The sequence below is a fragment of the Dendropsophus ebraccatus genome, chromosome 12 (genome assembly GCF_027789765.1).
Source record: "Dendropsophus ebraccatus isolate aDenEbr1 chromosome 12, aDenEbr1.pat, whole genome shotgun sequence".
NCBI lineage: Eukaryota > Metazoa > Chordata > Amphibia > Anura > Hylidae > Dendropsophus > Dendropsophus ebraccatus.
In genome coordinates, this window is record NC_091465.1 from 2,715,089 (window position 1) to 2,735,954 (window position 20,866).

General features: G+C 48.8%; 2 protein-coding genes across 3 annotated transcripts in view; one reads left to right on the forward strand and one right to left on the reverse strand.

The window, feature by feature from the left end:
• Positions 1-6,277, reverse strand: part of CEP104 (centrosomal protein 104) — a 90,155-nt gene extending 83,878 nt beyond the window's left edge. The window contains exon 1 of the mRNA XM_069949030.1: positions 6,004-6,277. The gene's annotated coding sequence lies outside the window, so the exon portion shown is untranslated. The remainder of the gene's footprint in view (positions 1-6,003) is intronic.
• Positions 6,008-18,949, forward strand: DFFB (DNA fragmentation factor subunit beta). Of its 2 annotated transcripts, none has more exons than XM_069949031.1 (7): positions 6,008-6,548; positions 9,893-10,019; positions 13,042-13,230; positions 14,093-14,172; positions 14,553-14,723; positions 17,871-17,971; positions 18,431-18,949. In XM_069949031.1, exons 1-7 carry the CDS (start codon positions 6,300-6,302, stop codon positions 18,648-18,650), a joined length of 1,137 nt encoding a protein of 378 aa, XP_069805132.1. In that variant the 5' UTR covers positions 6,008-6,299; the 3' UTR covers positions 18,651-18,949. The 2 variants fall into 2 exon arrangements, with proteins under 2 accessions (XP_069805132.1, XP_069805133.1); XM_069949032.1 differs by having other exon boundaries at positions 18,377-18,523.
• The last annotated feature ends 1,917 nt before the right edge of the window (positions 18,950-20,866 follow it).

Sequence of the window (20,866 nt, forward strand, 5' to 3'; positions counted from 1 at the left end):
CAGTAGATGGCAGCAGTGTGTGTGCAGTATAGTGGTGGATATAGATGGTGGCAGGCAGTGTGTGCGGTATAGTGGTGGATAAAGATGACAGCAGTGTGTGTTGTATAATGGTGGATATAGATGGCAGCAGTGTGTGTTGTATAATGGTGGATATAGATGGCAGCAGTGTGTGCAGTATAGTGGTGGATATAGATGTTGGCAGGCAGTGTGTGCGGTATAGTGGTGGATATAGATGCAGTGGTGGATATAGATGGCAGCAGGCAGTGTGTGCGGTATAGTGGATATAGATGGCGGCAGTGTGTGTGCAGTATAGTGGTGGATATAGATGGCAGCAGGCAGTGTGTGCGGTATAGTGGTGGATATAGATGGCAGCAGTGTGTGCAGTATAGTGGTGGATATAGATGGCGGCAGGCAGTGTATGCGGTATAGTGGTGGATATACAGTAGATGGCAGCAGTGTGTGTGCAGTATAGTGGTGGATATAGATGGTGGCAGCAGTGCGTGCGGTACAGTGGTGGATATAGATGGCGGCAGTGTGTGCGGTATAGTCGGTGATATAGATGGCGGCAGTGCGTGCGGTATAGTGGTGGATATAGATGGTGGCAGGCAGTGTGTAAGGTATATTGGTGGATATAGATGGTGGCAGGCAGTGTGTAAGGTATATTGGTGGATATAGATGGTGGCAGGCAGTGTGTTTGCGGTATAGTGCTGGATACAGATGGGAGGGAGTATAACAACACAGTATGGGGGAGGAATATAATAACACAGTATGGGGGGGTATAATAACATAGTATGGGGGGAGGAGTAAAATTACAGTATTGGGGGAGGAGTATAATAACACAGTATGGTGAGGAGGAGTATAATAACACAGTATGGTGAGGAGGAGTATAATAACACAGTATGGGGGGAGGAGTATAATAACACATTATTGGGGGGGAGATACTGTTAATTTATATATGACATGACAGACAGGGGACATACTAAAAAGCATAAAGAAAAAGAATGATTATTATTTCCTATGGGAAAAGATGTAAAATATGGTTTTAATTGGTTTAATTAGTGAGATGGAGCCGGAATGAAGAGGATATTTCTGTAGTGCTCAGTGGACTGTGCGAATATACCGATGTGTGATACCTACCTGTGCAAGGTACACCTGGAATGAGCGGGATATAGAGGTAGTGACATGGGGGCATATTCTATAGAAAAAGAGGTGTGGTGCTTTCCCCGTGCAAGATAGCCCCGGAATGGCCAGGATAGATCTGTAGTGCACAGAGCAAGGAGAAGAGAGCAATAGAAAGTGATGTGTAATCCCCCTCCAAGGTACACCTGCAATGAGTAGGATATATAGTCGATGCCCGGGCAGAGAGATCCATCTTTCTGGACAAAGAAGAACCCTGCTCCAGCTAGTGAGGAAGACTTTCGGATGAAGCCCTTCTGCAGGTTCTCCTTGATGTACGCAGACATGGCTTTGGTTTCCGGGACAGAGAGTGGATACACTCTACCACGAGTGGGCGTAGCACTAAGACATAGATCTATAGGGCAATCGTATGGCCGATGGGGTGCTAACGTGTCAGCCTGCTTTTTGGAGAACTCATCAGCAAAGTCTTGTTACTGGTCTGGGAGACCAGGCAACGGTTTGGAAGAGTCAGACGGTGGTGAAGGTATCCGGTTGTGAGAGGTCTGCAGACATCGTCTGAAGCAGTCTGGCCCCCAACACAAGACCTCCACGGTCTTTCAGTAAAGGCTAGGAGCGTGGATCTGTAACTAAAGGAGACCCAAGAGGTAGACAGAAGAGGAGCAGGACAGAACGTAGAAGGTGATCTTCTCTGTACTGGGACTAGCCAGTAACTGAGGAGATAGAAGTTTGGCAAGCCCGACTACAGGCAGTAGCCACTTCTGGACCAAGGATTCCGCAAGGAAGTTGCCTGCTGAGCCAGAATCCAGAAGGGAAGTGGACTGGAATTTCTGTCCAGAAGCCTTGGAAAGGAAGCATTCACACCTAGGGAGGCCTCTCCTACATGGCCCCGGTGCAGGAGTTTCCTGGCTGCTGAGGACGTTGAGCACAATTCAGGTGGAAGTGGTTGGGTCTGGCACAATAGAGGCACAGGTTCTGTTCCCGACAACGAGTTCTCTCTTCTGGCATCAAGCGACCTCTATCCACCTGCAAGGGCTTCTCGGAGGCTGGCGGGGACAAAGAACAACTCCTTTGTTAGGGAGTGTGCGATATAGTTCCGCACGCTGGCTGCAAACTTGACTGCCGAGTCACCACCTTCAAAAAGGGCCTTTCCAGTTGGGTAAAAGACATGCTTTCCAGCCAGGACCTCCCATCCTCCTTGAATGACCTGATCTACTTGCCACTTGGATCCACATTTGTTTCTCTGAGAGGGAAGAGGAGGATTGTCAAGAACGTGTGTTGGTGCATCTTTGCCATATGTCCCGTTCAAAAACCACCTACTGCTTTGTCTGCGCCAGCCTCCGAGCAGCCCTTGCAGGTGGATAGAGGTCGCTTGATGCCAGAAGAGAGAACTCGTTGTCGGGAACACAAACTGTGCCTCTATTGTGCCAGATCAACCACTTCCACCTGAATTGTGCTCAACGTCCTCAGCAGCCAGGAAACTCCTGCACCGGGGCCATGTAGGAGAGGCCTCCCTAGGTGTGAATGCTTCCTTTCCGCGCCTTTCCTTGCCGATTACGATCTCTGCTCCTTCTGGACAGCGATTCCAGTCCACTGCCTTCCTGGATTCTGGCTCAGCAGGAAACTTCCTTGCGGAATCCTTGGTCCAGAAGTGGCTACTGCCTGTAGTCGGGCTTGCCAAACTTCTATCTCCTCAGTTACTGGCTAGTCCCAGTACAGAGAAGATCACCTTCTACGTTCTGTCCTGCTCCTCTTCTGTCTACCTCTTGGGTCTCCTTTAGTTACAGATCCACGCTCCTAGCCTTTACTGAAAGACCGTGGAGGTCTTGTGTTGGGGGCCAGACTGCTTCAGACGATGTCTGCAGACCTCTCACAACCGGATACCTTCACCACCGTCTGACTCTTCCAAACCGTTGCCTGGTCTCCCAGACCAGTAACAAGACTTTGCTGATGAGTTCTCCAAAAAGCAGGCTGACACGTTAGCACCCCATCGGCCATACGATTGCCCTATAGATCTATGTCTTAGTGCTACGCCCACTCGTGGTAGAGTGTATCCACGCTCTGTCCCGGAAACCAAAGCCATGTCTGCGTACATCAAGGAGAACCTGCAGAAAGGCTTCATCCGAAAGTCTTCCTCACTAGCTGGAGCAGGGTTCTTTTTTGTCCAGAAAGATGGATCTCTCTGCCCGGGCATCGACTATATATCCTACTCATTGCAGGTGTACCTTGGACGGGTATTACACATCGCTTTCTATTGCTCTCTTCTCCTTGCTCTGTGCACTACAGATCTATCCTGGCCATTCCGGGGCTATCTTGCACGGGGAAAGCACCACACCTCTTTTTCTATAGAATATGCCCCCATGTCACTACCTCTATATCCCGCTCATTCCAGGGGTACCTTGCACAGGTAGGTATCACACATCGGTATATTCGCACAGTCCACTGAGCACTACAGAAATATCCTCTTCTTTCCGGCTCCATCTCACTAATTAAACCAATTAAAACCATATTTTACATCTTTTCCCATAGGAAATAATAATCATTCTTTTTCTTCATGCTTTTTAGTATGTCCCGACAGAAAGCTCTGGAATCTTCTATCCCGACATCCCCACACAGGCTGGTATGGCGATATAACACACCACACACACACACACAGGCTGGTATGGCGATATAACACACCACAGACACACAGGCTGGTATGGCGATATAACACACCACATACACACACAGGCTGGTATGGCGATATAACACACCACACACACACACACACACAAACTGTCCACGCACACACACACACACACACACAGGCTGGTATGGCGATATAACACACCACACACACACACACACACAGGCTGGTATGGCGATATAACACACCACAGACACACAGGCTGGTATGGCGATATAACACACCACATGCACACACACACACACAGGCTGGTATGGCGATATAACACACCACATGCACACACACAGGCTGGTATGGCGATATAACACACCACACACACACACACACACACAGGCTGGTATGGCGATATAACACACCACATGCACACAGGCTGGTATGGCGATATAACACACCACAGACACACAGGCTGGTATGGCGATATAACACACCACAGACACACAGGCTGGTATGGCGATATAACACACACCACAGACACACAGGCTGGTATTGCGATATAACACACCACAGACACACAGGCTGGTATGGCGATATAACACACCACAGACACACAGGCTGATATGGCGATATAACACACCACACACACACAGGCTGGTATGGCGATATAACACACCACATACACACAGGCTGGTATGGCGATATAACACACCACAGACACACAGGCTGGTATGGCGATATAACACACCACACACACACAGGCTGGTATGGCGATATAACACACCACACACACAGGCTGGTATGGCGATATAACACACCACAGACACACACAGGCTGGTATGGCGATATAACACACCACACACACACACAGGCTGGTATGGCGATATAACACACCACACACACACACAGGCTGGTATGGCGATATAACACACCACACACACACACAGGCTGGTATGGCGATATAACACACCACACACACACACACAGGCTGGTATGGCGATATAACACACCACATACACACAGGCTGGTATGGCGATATAACACACCACAGACACACAGGCTGGTATGGCGATATAACACACCACACACAGGCTGGTATGGCGATATAACACACCACAGACACACAGGCTGGTATGGCGATATAACACACCACAGACACACAGGCTGGTATGGCGATATAACACACCACACACAGGCTGGTATGGCGATATAACACACACCACAGACACACAGGCTGGTATGGCGATATAACACACCACAGACACACAGGCTGGTATGGCGATATAACACACCACACACACACAGGCTGGTATGGCGATATAACACACCACACACACACAGGCTGGTATGGCGATATAACACACCACATACACACAGGCTGGTATGGCGATATAACACACCACAGACACACAGGCTGGTATGGCGATATAACACACCACATACACACAGGCTGGTATGGCGATATAACACACCACAGACACACAGGCTGGTATGGCGATATAACACACCACACACACACAGGCTGGTATGGCGATATAACACACCACAGACACACAGGCTGGTATGGCGATATAACACACCACAGACAGGCTGGTATGGCGATATAACACACCACAGACACACAGGCTGGTATGGCGATATAACACACCACAGACAGGCTGGTATGGCGATATAACACACCACAGAGACACACAGGCTGGTATGGCGATATAACACACCACATACACACAGGCTGGTATGGTGATATAACACACCACATACAGGCTGGTATGGCGATATAACACACCACAGACACACAGGCTGGTATGGCGATATAACACACCACATACACACAGGCTGGTATGGCGATATAACACACCACATACACACAGGCTGGTATGGCGATATAACACACACCACAGACAGGCTGGTATGGCGATATAACACACACCACGCACACACAGGCTGGTATGGCGATATAACACACCACACACAGGCTGGTATGGCAATATAACACACCACAGACACACAGGCTGGTATCGCGATATAACACACCACAGACAGGCTGGTATCGCGATATAACACACCACACACAGGCTGGTATGGCGATATAACACACCACAGACACACAGGCTGGTATGGCGATATAACACACCACACACACACAGGCTGGTATCGCGATATAACACACCACACACACACAGGCTGGTATCGCGATATAACACACCACACACAGGCTGGTATCGCGATATAAGGCGCAGGGCTCGTACCTCCGGCTGCTCCCCCGGGTTCCTCTCACCAGGGCGGCGGTGGCGGCTCCGGGTGTTGCTCCTCAGTTTCGGGTGTTGCTCCTCTGTCACCTCACGGGCTCTGTACTCCGGGGTCACAGCATTGTTCTCCTCAGCACATCACCCGCCGGGCGGCTCAGTAATCCGGGCGCTATCGCCACCAATACATCTCCATAGCACCGCTTGACAACCGTCTCCAGCCGCTGGGGATCATGGGAGATGTAGTTCAGAAGAGAATGCTTGTGCGCATGTCTTAGCCTTTTAGCTATCTGGTGCGCATGTCTGCTATTATGTCTTTCTCTTATGGTGGGAAATGGTTAGTTGGCGCATGCGCGTTAGGAAGTAGAAGCCGGTTGTCAGTGTGGTGGAGCTGTGTGAGACATGAGTGCCCCACTATGGGCGGCCATCACTCCTCACACAAACACATGAAGGTATTCAAAATAAGAACTGTGCACGGAGAAGCCAAGTATGGAGTCGGCTGCAGGAACCTGAAGGAACTTTTGGAGAAAGGCTGCAAGAAGTTCAAGGTGCAGTATATGCTGTGTATATATATATATATGTATGTCTGTATATGCTGTGTGTGTGTGTGTGTGTGTGTGTGTGTATATATATATATATAAATATATATATATATATATGTACACACACACAGCACTGACACAAATATATACAGTAAATACAGCACTGACACACATACATACATATATATATAATATGCGTGTCAGTGTAGTGTGTGTGTGTGTGTGTATATATATATGCAAAAAAGGGGTTCGTGGAGCCTCAGTTACGAGGGGTGTATGACTATACAGGGGGGGGATAGGGGTGTATGACTATACTGGGGGATAGGGGTGTATGACTATACAGGGGGGGGATAGGGGTGTATGACTATACTGGGGGATAGGGGTGTATGACTATACAGGGGGGGGGATAGGGGTGTATGACTATACAGGGGGGGGATAGGGGTGTATGACTATACAGGGGGGGGATAGGGGTGTATGACTATACAGGGAGGGCGCACAGGGGTGTATGACTATACTGGGGGATAGGGGTGTATGACTATACTGGGATGGCGGACGGGGGTGTATGACTACAGGGAGGGTGGATAGGGGTGTATGACTATACGGGGGGCGGGCAGGGGTGTATGACTATACGGGGGGGCAAGGGTGTATGACTATACGGGGGGAGATAGGGGTGTATGACTATACAGGGGGGGGATAGGGGTGTATGACTATACAGGGGGGGGATAGGGGTGTATGACTATACAGGGGGGGGGGATAGGGGTGTATGACTATACAGGGAGGGCGCACAGGGGTGTATGACTATACTGGGGGATAGGGGTGTATGACTATACTGGGATGGCGGACGGGGGTGTATGACTACAGGGAGGGTGGATAGGGGTGTATGACTATACGGGGGGCGGGCAGGGGTGTATGACTATACGGGGGGGCAAGGGTGTATGACTATACGGGGGGAGATAGGGGTGTATGACTATACAGGGGGGGCAGATAGGGGTGTATGACTATACATAGGGGGGCAGATAGGGGCGGACAGGAGTGTATGATTATACAGGGGGCGGACAGGGGTGTATGACTATCTGGGGGTGGCGGACAGGGGTGTATGACTATACATAGGGGGGCGGATAGGGGCGTATGACTAAACAGGGGGGCGGACAGGGGTGTATGACTATACATAGGGGGGCTGATAGGGGTGACTAAACAGGGGGGCAGACAGGGGTGTATGACTAAACAGGGGGGGCGCGGATATGGGGGTATGACTATACGGAGGGGTGAATAGGGGCGTGTAACTTTACAGGGGGCACATAGGGATGGCAGGCGGATAGGAGAGTATTATACAGGGAGGTGCATGCTGGTACCTGTAGTCCCCTCAGTAACAATACAGGGCTGTAACATAGGAGGAATGGATGTGCTGCAGCAGGCAGGATACCACACACAGCTATAAGTTATCCTGCCTGCTGCAGCCCATTATTCCTCCTATGTTACAGCCCTGTATTGTTACTGAGGGGACTACAGGTACAGCTGCTCCTCCAGCTATGACATGCCGGCGTCACTGCACACACAGCACAATAACATGTGCAGGGACGCCGGTATCAGAGCGGGAGGTGGAGGAGCAGCAGGGCCCAGGTGACAATGCCGCCCGACCCTCCCCCCACCCGTCCGGTCCCAGGCCCCGTCCCGCCGCACCTGTCCATCCATGCGCCCACCCGTCAAGTCCGGCGTCCCTGCACACACAGCACATTGACATGTGCAGCACTCGCCGGCCGGGGGGGTGGCTCGGACGGGACTGGTGCCGGGGAGGGCAATGTCAATGTGCTGTGTGTGCAGGGACGCCAGACGGGACCGGACTTGACGGGTGGGCGCATGGATGGACAGGTGCGGCGGGATGGGGCCTGGGACTGGACGGGTGAGGGTGCTCGGACGGGCGGGGGGTGCTTGGGGGGGCGGGGCGGGTGGCATTGTCACCTGGGCCCTGCTGCTGCTGCTGCTCCTCCACCTCCCGCTTTGATGCCGGCGTCCCTGTGTGCAGAGATGCCGGCATGTCAGTTGTATAGGAGCAGCAGAAAAAAATTACAAAAATACCGCAGATACCGTCCTGGCTAAGTTGAGGTCGGTTAACCGACGCCAGTGACGGTATCGGTATTTTTGCGGTATACCGCCCAGCCCTAGTATATACTGTATGTGTGTGTGTCAGTGCTGTATTTACTGTATATATGTCAGTGCTCTGTATATATATATATATATATATATGTATGTGTGTGTCAGTGCTGTATATACTGTATGTGTGTGTCTGTGCTGTATATACTGTATGTGTGTGTGTCAGTGCTGTATATACTATATGTGTGTGTGTCAGTGCTGTATATACTGTATGTATGTGTGTGTGTGTCAGTGCTGTATATACTGTATGTGTGTGTCTGTGCTGTATATACTGTATGTGTGTGTGTCAGTGCTGTATATACTATATGTGTGTGTGTCAGTGCTGTATATACTGTATATATGTGTGTGTGTCAGTGCTGTATATATGTATGTCAGTCAGACACTGCAGCTGGATATGTGATACATAAATTACTGTACAGTATAGCAGCATGTGGTGCATAATGTATAGTAACTGTATAACCCTGATAACACAGCAGCTGGATATGTGATATATAGGTTACTGTACAGTATAGCAGCATGTGGTGTATAATGTATAGTAACTGTATAACCCTGATAACACAGCAGCTGGATATGTGATATATAAGTTACTGTACAGTATAGCAATCAGTATGTGGTGTATAGTAACTGTATAGCCCTGATAACACAGCAGCTGGATATGTGATATATAAGTTACTGTACAGTATAGCATTCAGCATGTGGTGTATAATGTATAGTAACTGTATAACCCTGATAACACAGCAGCAGCTGGATATGTGATATATAAGTTACTGTACAGTATAGCAGCATGTGGTATATAATGTATAGTAACTGTATAACCCTGATAACACAGCAGCTGAATATGTAATATATAAGTTACTGTACAGTATAGCAGCATGTGGTGTATAATGTATAGTAACTGTATAACCCTGATAACACAGCAGCTGGATATGTGATATATAAGTTACTGTACAGTATAGCAATCAGCATGTGGTATATAATGTATAGTAACTGTATAACCCTGATAACACTGTGATATTTACAGTTACTATATATATATATATATATATATATATATACATATATACACCATATCCAGTACTGCTCATATTATACACTATATATATTATATACCATATCCAGTGCTGCACATATTATACACTATATATTATATACTATATCCAGTACTGTTCTCAGCTCAGTAATTTGTTATTTTCCTGCAGTTTCCACCTCAGAGCGCCCGGGTGTGTCTGTATGAGGACGGCACAGAAATAAGTGATGAATATCTGAGGAACCTTCCGGATAACACAGAACTTGTCCTGTTGACTGCCGATCAGACTTGGGAGGGATGTGAGTAGCCTGCATGTAATTCCCTTACCTATTGTCATAGGGTATACACATAGTCATATATACTCTGTCCCCTCTCTTCTACCCGTTGCAGGATATCCAGAGCATATGTACAGGATAGCTGATCAGGGGTGGTCATCCTCCATCCAGAGGATATGTACAGGATAGCTGATCCTCGGTGGTCATCCTCCATCCAGAGGATATGTACAGGATAGCTGATCAGGGGTGGTCATCCTCCATCCAGAGGATATGTACAGGATAGCTGATCAGCGGTGGTCATCCTCCATCCAGAGGATATGTACAGGATAGCTGATCAGCGGTGGTCATCGTCTATACAGGATAGCTGATCAAGGGTGGTCATCCTTCATCCAGAGGATATGTACAGGATAGCTGATCAGCGGTGGTCATCCTCCATCCAGAGGATATGTACAGGATAGCTGATCAGGGGTGGTCATCCTCCATCCAGAGGATATGTACAGGATAGCTGAGGATATGTACAGGATATGAGGATATGTATCCATCCAGAGGATATGTACAGGATAGCTGATCCTCGGTGGTCATCCTCCATCCAGAGGATATGTACAGGATAGCTGAGGATATGTACAGGATATGAGGATATGTATCCATCCAGAGGATATGTACAGGATAGCTGATCAGCGGTGGTCATCCTCCATCCAGAGGATATGTACAGGATAGCTGAGGATATGTACAGGATATGAGGATATGTATCCATCCAGAGGATATGTACAGGATAGCTGATCCTCGGTGGTCATCCTCCATCCAGAGGATATGTACAGGATAGCTGATCCTCGGTGGTCATCCTCCATCCAGAGGATATGTACAGGATAGCTGATCAGCGGTGGTCATCCTCCATCCAGAGGATATGTACAGGATAGCTGATCAGCGGTGGTCATCCTCCATCCAGAGGATATGTACAGGATAGCTGATCAGCGGTGGTCATCCTCCATCCAGAGGATATGTACTGGATTAGCTGATCAGTAGATGATGAGGGGTGGTCTGACCCCTGGGACCCTGGGCAATGGGGCTTCAGTACATGTGGGCAGCGCTTCATTTCTTCCAGAACATTGCTAAGCTGCCTTGTCTGGAGGTCCCATAGACAGTGATTGGAGCAGAGTGGGGGTCTTTACGGTTTACATACCCACCATAATCTGTTCTCATCTGTGCCATGTGTCTGACTGTAACTTCATGTAATAACTATCACCTAAATGTCCACACATTGGTGGGGGCTCCTTGTGTCTCCTGTAAATGGTGGCCATGTGTGCACTTCCACTCCATCCTTATGATCAATGGGGGTCCCAGCAGTCAGACCTCCACCATAGATGTCCCTTATCTTGTACATAAGAAATAACATTTAATCTTAGAATAAGAAGGGGCAGAGGGACTATTTCATGATGCATCCGACACAACGATGCAGCTCCACTATAAGCTGCAGCACCGATCACTGATTCTATAAAACTATATAAGCCGCAGCACTGATCACTGATCCCATCAGCCTATATAACCGCGGCAACGATCCCATCAGCCTATATAACCGCAGCACTGATCAGTGATCCCATCAGACTATATAACCGCAGCACCGATCCCATCAGACTATATAACCGCAGCACTGATCACTGATCCCATCAGCCTATATAACCGCGGCAACGATCCCATCAGACTATATAACCGCAGCACTGATCAGTGATCCCATCAGACTATATAACCGCAGCATCGATCCCATCAGACTATATAACCGCAGCACTGATCAGTGATCCCATCAGACTATATAACCGCAGCACTGATCCCATTAGACTATATAACCGCAGCACTGATCAGTGATCCCATCAGACTATATAACCACAGCACCGATCCCATCAGACTATATAACCACAGCACCGATCCCATCAGACTATATAACCGCAGCACCGATCCCATCAGACTATATAACCACAGCACCGATCCCATCAGACTATATAACCGCAGCACTGATCAGTGATCCCATCAGACTATATAACCGCAGCCCTGATCCCATCAGACTATATAACCGCAGCCCCGATCCCATCAGACTATATAACCGCAGCCCCGGCCCCGATACCATCAGACTATATAACCGCAGCACCGATCCCATCAGACTATATAACCGCAGCACCGATCCCATCAGACTATATAACCGCAGCACCGATCCCATCAGACTATATAACCGCAGCACTGATCAGTGATCCCATCAGACTATATAACCGCAGCACCGATCCCATCAGACTATATAACCGCAGCACCGATCCCATCAGACTATATAACCGCAGCACTGATCAGTGATCCCATCAGACTATATAACCGCAGCACTGATCAGTGATCCCATCAGACTATATAACCGCAGCACTGATCAGTGATCCCATCAGACTATATAACCGCAGCACTGATCCCATCAGACTATATAACCGCAGCACTGATCAGTGATCCCATCAGACTATATAACCACAGCACCGATCCCATCAGACTATATAACCACAGCACCGATCCCATCAGACTATATAACCGCAGCACCGATCCCATCAGACTATATAACCACAGCACCGATCCCATCAGACTATATAACCGCAGCACTGATCAGTGATCCCATCAGACTATATAACCGCAGCCCCGATCCCATCAGACTATATAACCGCAGCCCCGATCCCATCAGACTATATAACCGCAGCCCCGGCCCCGATACCATCAGACTATATAACCGCAGCACCGATCCCATCAGACTATATAACCGCAGCACCGATCCCATCAGACTATATAACCGCAGCCCCGATCCCATCAGACTATATAACCGCAGCACCGATCCCATCAGACTATATAACCGCAGCACTGATCCCATCAGACTATATAACCGCAGCACCGATCCCATCAGACTATATAACCGCAGCACTGATCAGTGATCCCATCAGACTATATAACCGCAGCACTGATCAGTGATCCCATCAGACTATATAAGCTGTATTTTACTAATTTATTTATTTATTTTTGCATGGTAAAGTTGTGAGGGACATTGACCGGCTGCTCTCGGCGTTCTACAGCAGACAGAGCGAGGTGACCGAGGCGGCCAGGAAGCTGCTGAGCGATGAGCAGGCTCCGCACAGGAGGAAGATTCTCGTGGACTTTATTCAGAACCTGAATGAAAATATCTTGGCTGAAAATCGTGAAGATGACAAGTCGTGGTTTGATGGTTTGTACGGATTTTCTCTACTTCTGGGGTCCTGTACATCACGGGGGACACTAGCTGTGATGGGAGGAGCCCCTCTAATGGTGCAGGGTTATGATATGGCACCACTATCTGATTGATGGAGGTCCCAGCGCCTGCTGTTAGAGGGACACCAGTGTCTGCACTTCGCCTCTCTGGCTCCAATCTCACAGCCCGGGGCACTCCTCTCTGGTATAGCGGGAGGCCTCAGTGGTCTCCTCTTCTCTCTGGTATAGCGGGAGGCCTCAGTGGTCTCCTCTTCTCTCTGGTATAGGGGGAGGCCTCAGTGGTCTCCTCTTCTCTCTCTGGTATAGGGGGAGGCCTCAGTGGTCTCCTCTTCTCTCTGGTATAGGGGGGAGGCCTCAGTGGTCTCCTCTTCTCTCTGGTATAGCGGGAGGCCTCAGTGGTCTCCTCTTCTCTCTGGTATAGGGGGAGGCCTCAGTGGTCTCCTCTTCTCTCTGGTATAGCGGGAGGCCTCAGTGGTCTCCTCTTCTCTCTGGTATAGGGGGAGGCCTCAGTGGTCTCCTCTTCTCTCTCTGGTATAGCGGGAGGCCTCAGTGGTCTCCTCTTCTCTCTGGTATAGCGGGAGGCCTCAGTGGTCTCCTCTTCTCTCTGGTATAGCGGGAGGCCTCAGTGGTCTCCTCTTCTCTCTGGTATAGGGGGAGGCCTCAGTGGTCTCCTCTTCTCTCTCTGGTATAGGGGGAAGCTTCAGTGGCCTCCTCTTCTCTCTGATATAGGGGGAGGCCTCAGTGGTCCTCTCTCTCTCTCTCTCTCTCTCTCTCTCTCTCTCTCTCTCTCTCGTATAGAGGGAGGCGTCCGTGGTCACCTCTTGTCTTCTCTTTGGTAGGATTAGAGCCACGATACAAGACCAAGTCCAGTTACATGAGGAACAGCTGTGAGAGCAGAATCCGCAGTTACATGAAGGAGGTGAGAGGTGATGCATACATTATATACATATACACTATATACATCATACTGTTGGGTTGTGAGACCTTTGTATACACAGAGCAGGAGGAGACATGGCTCCTGTCCAGAATTGGTATATAGCCATCAGTAGTCATGAGATCCCTAGTGTTTTATTGATTATGCCCTCTCTATGTTCTCTGGTCACAGCGGCCATCATAGCGGGCACCTAGGAGCACCCTCAGTCAGCCGCTGTAATATACGCCTCAGTTACTGGGCCACAACTAGGGGTGGTCTTAATATAGCTGTATAAACCTTCTATTGACCTAAACTATACAGCTATAGGCAGCAGTGTGTATGGGGCAGCCTGTAGTCACCGATCCTGGCTGATCCTTCCCCTGTAGGTCCAGAGCTCGGCCGCAGCAGTGGATCCAGCGGTGAGAGACGACTACAAGCAGCTGATAGAGTCCATGTGCGCTGAACTCCGAGCTGTCAAATACAATGGACATTACTTTGATAGAACAGAAGAGAAGACCAGACGTCTATGTACCACAGAGGGATGGTTCTCATGCCAGGTAATATCCGCTATCTATGTACCACACAGGGATGGTTCTCATGCCAGGTAATATCCGCTATCTATGTACCACAGAGGGATGGTTCTCATGCCAGGTAATATCCGCCATCTATGTACCACACAGGGATGGTTCTCATGCCAGGTGATATCCCCCATCTATGTACCACACAAGGATGGTTCTCATGCCAGGTAATATCCGCTATCTATGTACCACACAGGGATGGTTCTCATGCCAGGTGATATCCGCCATCTATGTACCACACAGGGATGGTTCTCATGCCAGGTGATATCCGCCATCTATGTACCACACAGGGATGGTTCTCATGCCAGGTGATATCCGCCATCTATGTACCACACAGGGATGGTTCTCATGCCAGGTAATATCCCCCATCTATGTACCACACAGGGATGGTTCTCATGCCAGGTAAAATCCGCCATCTATGTACCACAGAGGGATGGTTCTCATGCCAGGTAATATCCGCCATCTATGTACCACAGAGGGATGGTTCTCATGCCAGGTGATATCCGCCATCTATGTACCACAGAAGGATGGTTCTCATGCCAGGTAATATCCGCTATCTATGTACCACAGAGGGATGGTTCTCATGCCAGGTAATATCCCCCATCTATGTACCACAGAAGGATGGTTCTCATGCCAGGTGATATCCGCCATCTATGTACCACACAGGGATGGTTCTCATGCCAGGTGATATCCGCCATCTATGTACCACAGAAGGATGGTTCTCATGCCAGGTAATATCCGCCATCTATGTACCACAGAAGGATGGTTCTCATGCCAGGTAATATCCCCCATCTATGTACTACACAGGGATGGTTCTCATGCCAGGTAATATCCGCCATCTATGTACCACACAGGGATGGTTCTCATGCCAGGTGATATCCGCCATCTATGTACCACAGAGGGATGGTTCTCATGCCAGGTGAGATCCGCCATCTATGTACCACAGAGGGATGGTTCTCATGCCAGGTGATATCCGCCATCTATGTACCACAGAGGGATGGTTCTCATGCCAGGTGATATCCTCCATCTATGTACCACAGAAGGATGGTTCTCATGCCAGGTGATATCCGCCATCTATGTACCACACAGGGATGGTTCTCATGCCAGGTAATATCCGCCATCTATGTACCACACAGGGATGGTTCTCATGCCAGGTGATATCCGCCATCTATGTACCACACAGGGATGGTTCTCATGCCAGGTGATATCCGCCATCTATGTACCACACAGGGATGGTTCTCATGCCAGGTGATATCCGCTATCTATGTACCACACAGGGATGGTTCTCATGCCAGGTAATATCCGCCATCTATGTACCACACAGGGATGGTTCTCATGCCAGGTGATATCCGCCATCTATGTACCACACAGGGATGGTTCTCATGCCAGGTGATATCCGCTATCTATGTACCACACAGGGATGGTTCTCATGCCAGGTGATATCCCCCATCTATGTACCACAGAGGGATGGTTCTCATGCCAGGTAATATCCCCCATCTATGTACCACACAGGGATGGTTCTCATGCCAGGTGATATCCCCCATCTATGTACCACAGAGGGATGGTTCTCATGCCAGGTGATATCCCCCATCTATGTACCACACAGGGATGGTTCTCATGCCAGGTGATATCCCCCATCTATGTACCACAGAAGGATGGTTCTCATGCCAGGTAATATCCGCTATCTATGTACCACACAGGGATGGTTCTCATGCCAGGTGATATCCGCCATCTATGTACCACACAGGGATGGTTCTCATGCCAGGTGATATCCGCCATCTATGTACCACACAGGGATGGTTCTCATGCCAGGTGATATCCGCCATCTATGTACCACAGAGGGATGGTTCTCATGCCAGGTGAGATCCGCCATCTATGTACCACACAGGGATGGTTCTCATGCCAGGTAATATCCGCCATCTATGTACCACACAGGGATGGTTCTCATGCCAGGTGATATCCGCCATCTATGTACCACACAGGGATGGTTCTCATGCCAGGTGAGATCCGCCATCTATGTACCACACAGGGATGGTTCTCATGCCAGGTGATATCCGCCATCTATGTACCACACAGGGATGGTTCTCATGCAAGCATTCGCCATCTAGAATAAAACCAATGATCAGTCGGCTCTGGTACGGATGTGATCTGATGACATTGCATTGTTACCAGTGACAGGAAGAGCAGCAGAGGGTGATGATGGCCGCCAGGGTGGGTAGTGGTCCTGCAGGAGCAGTACTGCTTGGCTCATTACATAACCCCTGTTTACAGGCCTTCGAGTCACATGTAGAGTATTGTGTCACCGTGAATTCTGCTGTGATACTTCTTACTGTCATGGCCTATGGCTCTGCATTCTGGCAGTGGATTTTCATTCCCCCAAAGCCACTACTTACTTAACCCATTAGCTGCCGGGCTTTACACAAGCTACTCCATCACCTGCCCGCACTCCCACCTGCATCTCTGGCTCCCGGGTCACTGACTTCCTGCTCAGCCAATCGGTGCACTGTCTCACTGCGTCTGGGAGCTGGAGAAGCAGACGGGAGCGCGGGCAGGTAACATATTCGCTTGTGTAAAGCCCAGCAGCTAATGGGTTAAGTAAGCAGTGGCTATGGGGGAGTGAAAATCTGCTGTGTTACTGTAGGTGTGAGTCTACCCTAATAACAGATGGGAGTCATAGAAGGGGACCCCCAGCTGAAGCTGAGCGATGCTTGTGTCTTATAACTCTGTATATATATAAATATATGTATATATATATGTCTTATAGCTGTATATGTATCCTATAGCTGTACCTGTCCTGTATTCTGTAGCTGAGCGATGCTTGTGTCTTATAACTCTGTATATATATAAATATATGTATATATATATGTCTTATAGCTGTATATGTATCCTATAGCTGTACCTGTCCTGTATTCTGTAGCTGAGCGATGCTTGTGTCTTATAGCTGTATATGTGTCTTATAACTCTGTGTGTGTGTATGTGTGTATATATATATATATATATATATATATATATATATATATATATATGTGTGTGTCTTATAGCTGTATATGTATCCTATAGCTGTGTGTGTGTGTGTATATATAATATATATATATATATATATATATATATATATCTGTCTTGCAGGGACCTTATGATGAGGAGGACTGCAGCTCCAGCCACTCCATTAATCCGTACAGTAACAGAGAGAGCAGAGTCCTGTTCAGCACATGGAACCTGGACCACAGGTGAGAAATATAATGTCCGTCCTTACCCCATTCACTTCACTGTACAGTGTTATACCATGCCGGGAAGCATCTTCTATAGTGTCACGCCTTGCGGGATGGAAGATTCCAGGCGACCTTACAAATTCCCGACATTTGGAGTTACACATCAGCTGAAAGCTGGGGGGGGGGGTCTATATGAAGTGCAAGGTCTCTGCTGCAGGTCCTTGGACCCCCATTGCTGTGCAGTATGGAGAAGCTGTGGTGGTCCGGGGCTCCTCCTGGTATATGGCTTCTCCAGCACAGGTACCATACACCTACCACAATGCCCCCTGTACAGTATTCCTCCCTTCAGTCTAGGACAGCTAAGTGGCGACCATTGTAATGACTGCGGCCGTATCGGTCCTCATTCTGCTTTCTGACGGACAGATACAACCAAGACATGGCTGCCCTGAATGTCTAACAATTCCGTATTTGTATAAGGATTGAGAAGAAGCGCAGCGTCCTGCCCCGTCTCACGGAGGCGCTGATGGAAAGTGACGGCAGGCAAATCAACTGGAAGTATTTCTTTAACCTTCTGTTCACTATGGAAAACCTGAAGCTGGTTCACATCGCCTGCCACAAGAAGAGCGCACACAACCTGACGTGTGACGACGCCATGATATACGAGAAGCGGAAACCTGCCAGGAAGGGCGAGAGCTGAGAGACGGGCGCAAAACACTCATTTTATCCCATTTCTTTTACATTTTTTATATGTATCATGTGAATTTTAATTAAAGGGATTCTCAGAGTTATGTATAAAGATGATGGATCATAGGAGTCCTGCAGGCCTGGACTGAGCAGCTGTATTTAGGGCCTGGGCCTTGCATCCCTTCCATTATTCATCAGACCTAGCTCTGTACTTGTAGTAATAGCAGCCGTCGCCCCTTCTTTCATCTGCTCTATGGAGGATGTCCTGTTTATTGTGGCAGCTATGTATAATAAGCCCATTACGTCCAGTGGAAAAACTTAGATCCTTATGTACAGCGAGTGCTACAGATACAGTGGTCCTGCAGGCTGGTCATGGTCAATATCTTCACAAGCTTACTGACCAAGGCTGCTGTAATCACAGGACTATGTTCAATCCACACAAACAGCTTGTAATTGTTTTGGTAAATCCTTTAGCTTATTTTAGCTATCGATCTGCTCCTGCAGCTGACCTGACAGGAGGAAGTAAAGGGCTGCAGCAAACGTGAGCAGGGAGGAAGTAAAGGGCTGCAGCAAACGTGAGCAGGGAGGAAGTAAAGGGCTGCAGCAAACGTGAGCAGGGAGGAAGTAAAGGGCTGCAGCAAACGTGAGCAGGGAGGAAGTAAAGGGCTGCAGCAAACGTGAGCAGGGAGGAAGTAAAGGGCTGCAGCAAACGTGAGCAGGGAGGAAGTAAAGGGCTGCAGCAAACGTGAGCAGGGAGGAAGTAAAGGGCTGCAGCAAACGTGAGCAGGGAGGAAGTAAAGGGCTGCAGCAAACGTGAGCAGGGAGGAAGTAAAGGGCTGCAGCAAACGTGAGCATGGAGGAACTAAAGGGCTGCAGCAAATGTGAGCAGGGAGGAAGTAAAGCGCTGCAGCAAACGTGAGCAGGGAGGAAGTAAAGGGCTGCAGCAAACTTGAGCCGGGGGGAAGTAAGGGGCTGCATCGGACATGAGCGGGGAGGATGTAAAGGGCTGCAGCAAACGTGAGCAGGGAGGAAGTAAAGGGCTGCAGCAAACATGAGCAGGCAGAAAGTAAGGGGCTGCAGCGGACATGAGCAGGGAGGAAGTAAAGGTCTGCAGCGGACCTGAGCGGGGAGGAAGTAAGGGGCTGCGGCGGACATGAGTGGGGAGGAAGTAAGGGGCTGCAGCGGACATGAGCAGGGAGGAAGTAAAGGGCTGCAGCAAACGTGAGCAGGGAGGAAGTAAAGGGCTGCAGCGGACATGAGCGGGGAGGACGTTAACAGCTGCATTTACACACAGATAATTGACCAATTTATCTGACAAATTTTTGTAGCCAAACCCAGGAATTTATTTGAAAAGAGGAGAAATCACAGTCTTATGACCCGTTCTCTGGTTATAGTCTGTTCCTTTTTTTTTTTCTTAAATAATCTGTCAGATAAATTGCTTGCCGCATTTGTGTTGTCCAGTTATATATACAGATTCTACCACAGAGACCCTGAGCCGACGTGACCGGGCCCTAAGCTATTACACAGCACAGAGATCACATTTGCATTTTAGATCAGGAACTTGAGCCGATTCTCTCAGGTTGATGATTAAGATTTTTTTTAAATCGCTCACTGGGGGTGAAGTCCGATATACCTCATATATCCATCATCTGCAGGATCGGGTCACACATCTTTTTTTAACTCATTTTGTACAATATTATGGGGGCGGCCATCTGCCTTTACAGCAGTGATGTCAAAGCTTTAGCTGTCCGGTCATGATGGGGATTTTGCAACAGATGGAGCGCCACAGATTGTAGATGGAGAGACGCAGGTTTGTCCCCCCCGCATTTACAGCATGCCCCATGGACAATAGCCAAGTGTGGCGGACCCCTCTCACTCCATACTGCAGGATATTTGACCTTGTCTTATATATACCCTAGGGTGGGGTCTGTGTGACAGTTTACTCTATGGGACCCAAATGGGAGTATTGACCTATTGTTTGCAATGACCTAAAACATGTCGGAGTTTGACAACTTTTTATGTGGAAGAAATAAAGATTTGAAATTTTACTCAAAAAAATAAAAAGTTGCGGCCTCTCACTTTGTTCTTGTGTAAATTTATTTACGTGAGTTGATGTTACGGTAAGTTGCTCTAGATGGCGCTATTACCCTTGTGGCGCCAACTAGCGAACTGCATGAGCTGATGGGCGTTTGTGGCAGCACGACTATAGATCCAGCATCAGCTGAGCCC

Excerpts from the sequence above, each read along its gene's own strand:
- DFFB (XM_069949031.1), top strand. The coding sequence starts at position 6,300 with ATGTCTGCTATTATGTCTTTCTCTTATGGTGGGAAATGGTTAGTTGGC. Across the intron at positions 6,549-9,892 it reads AAGGCTGCAAGAAGTTCAAG|TTTCCACCTCAGAGCGCCCG; the intron begins GTGCAGTATATG and ends ATTTTCCTGCAG. Across the intron at positions 14,173-14,552 it reads TCCGCAGTTACATGAAGGAG|GTCCAGAGCTCGGCCGCAGC; the intron begins GTGAGAGGTGAT and ends CTTCCCCTGTAG.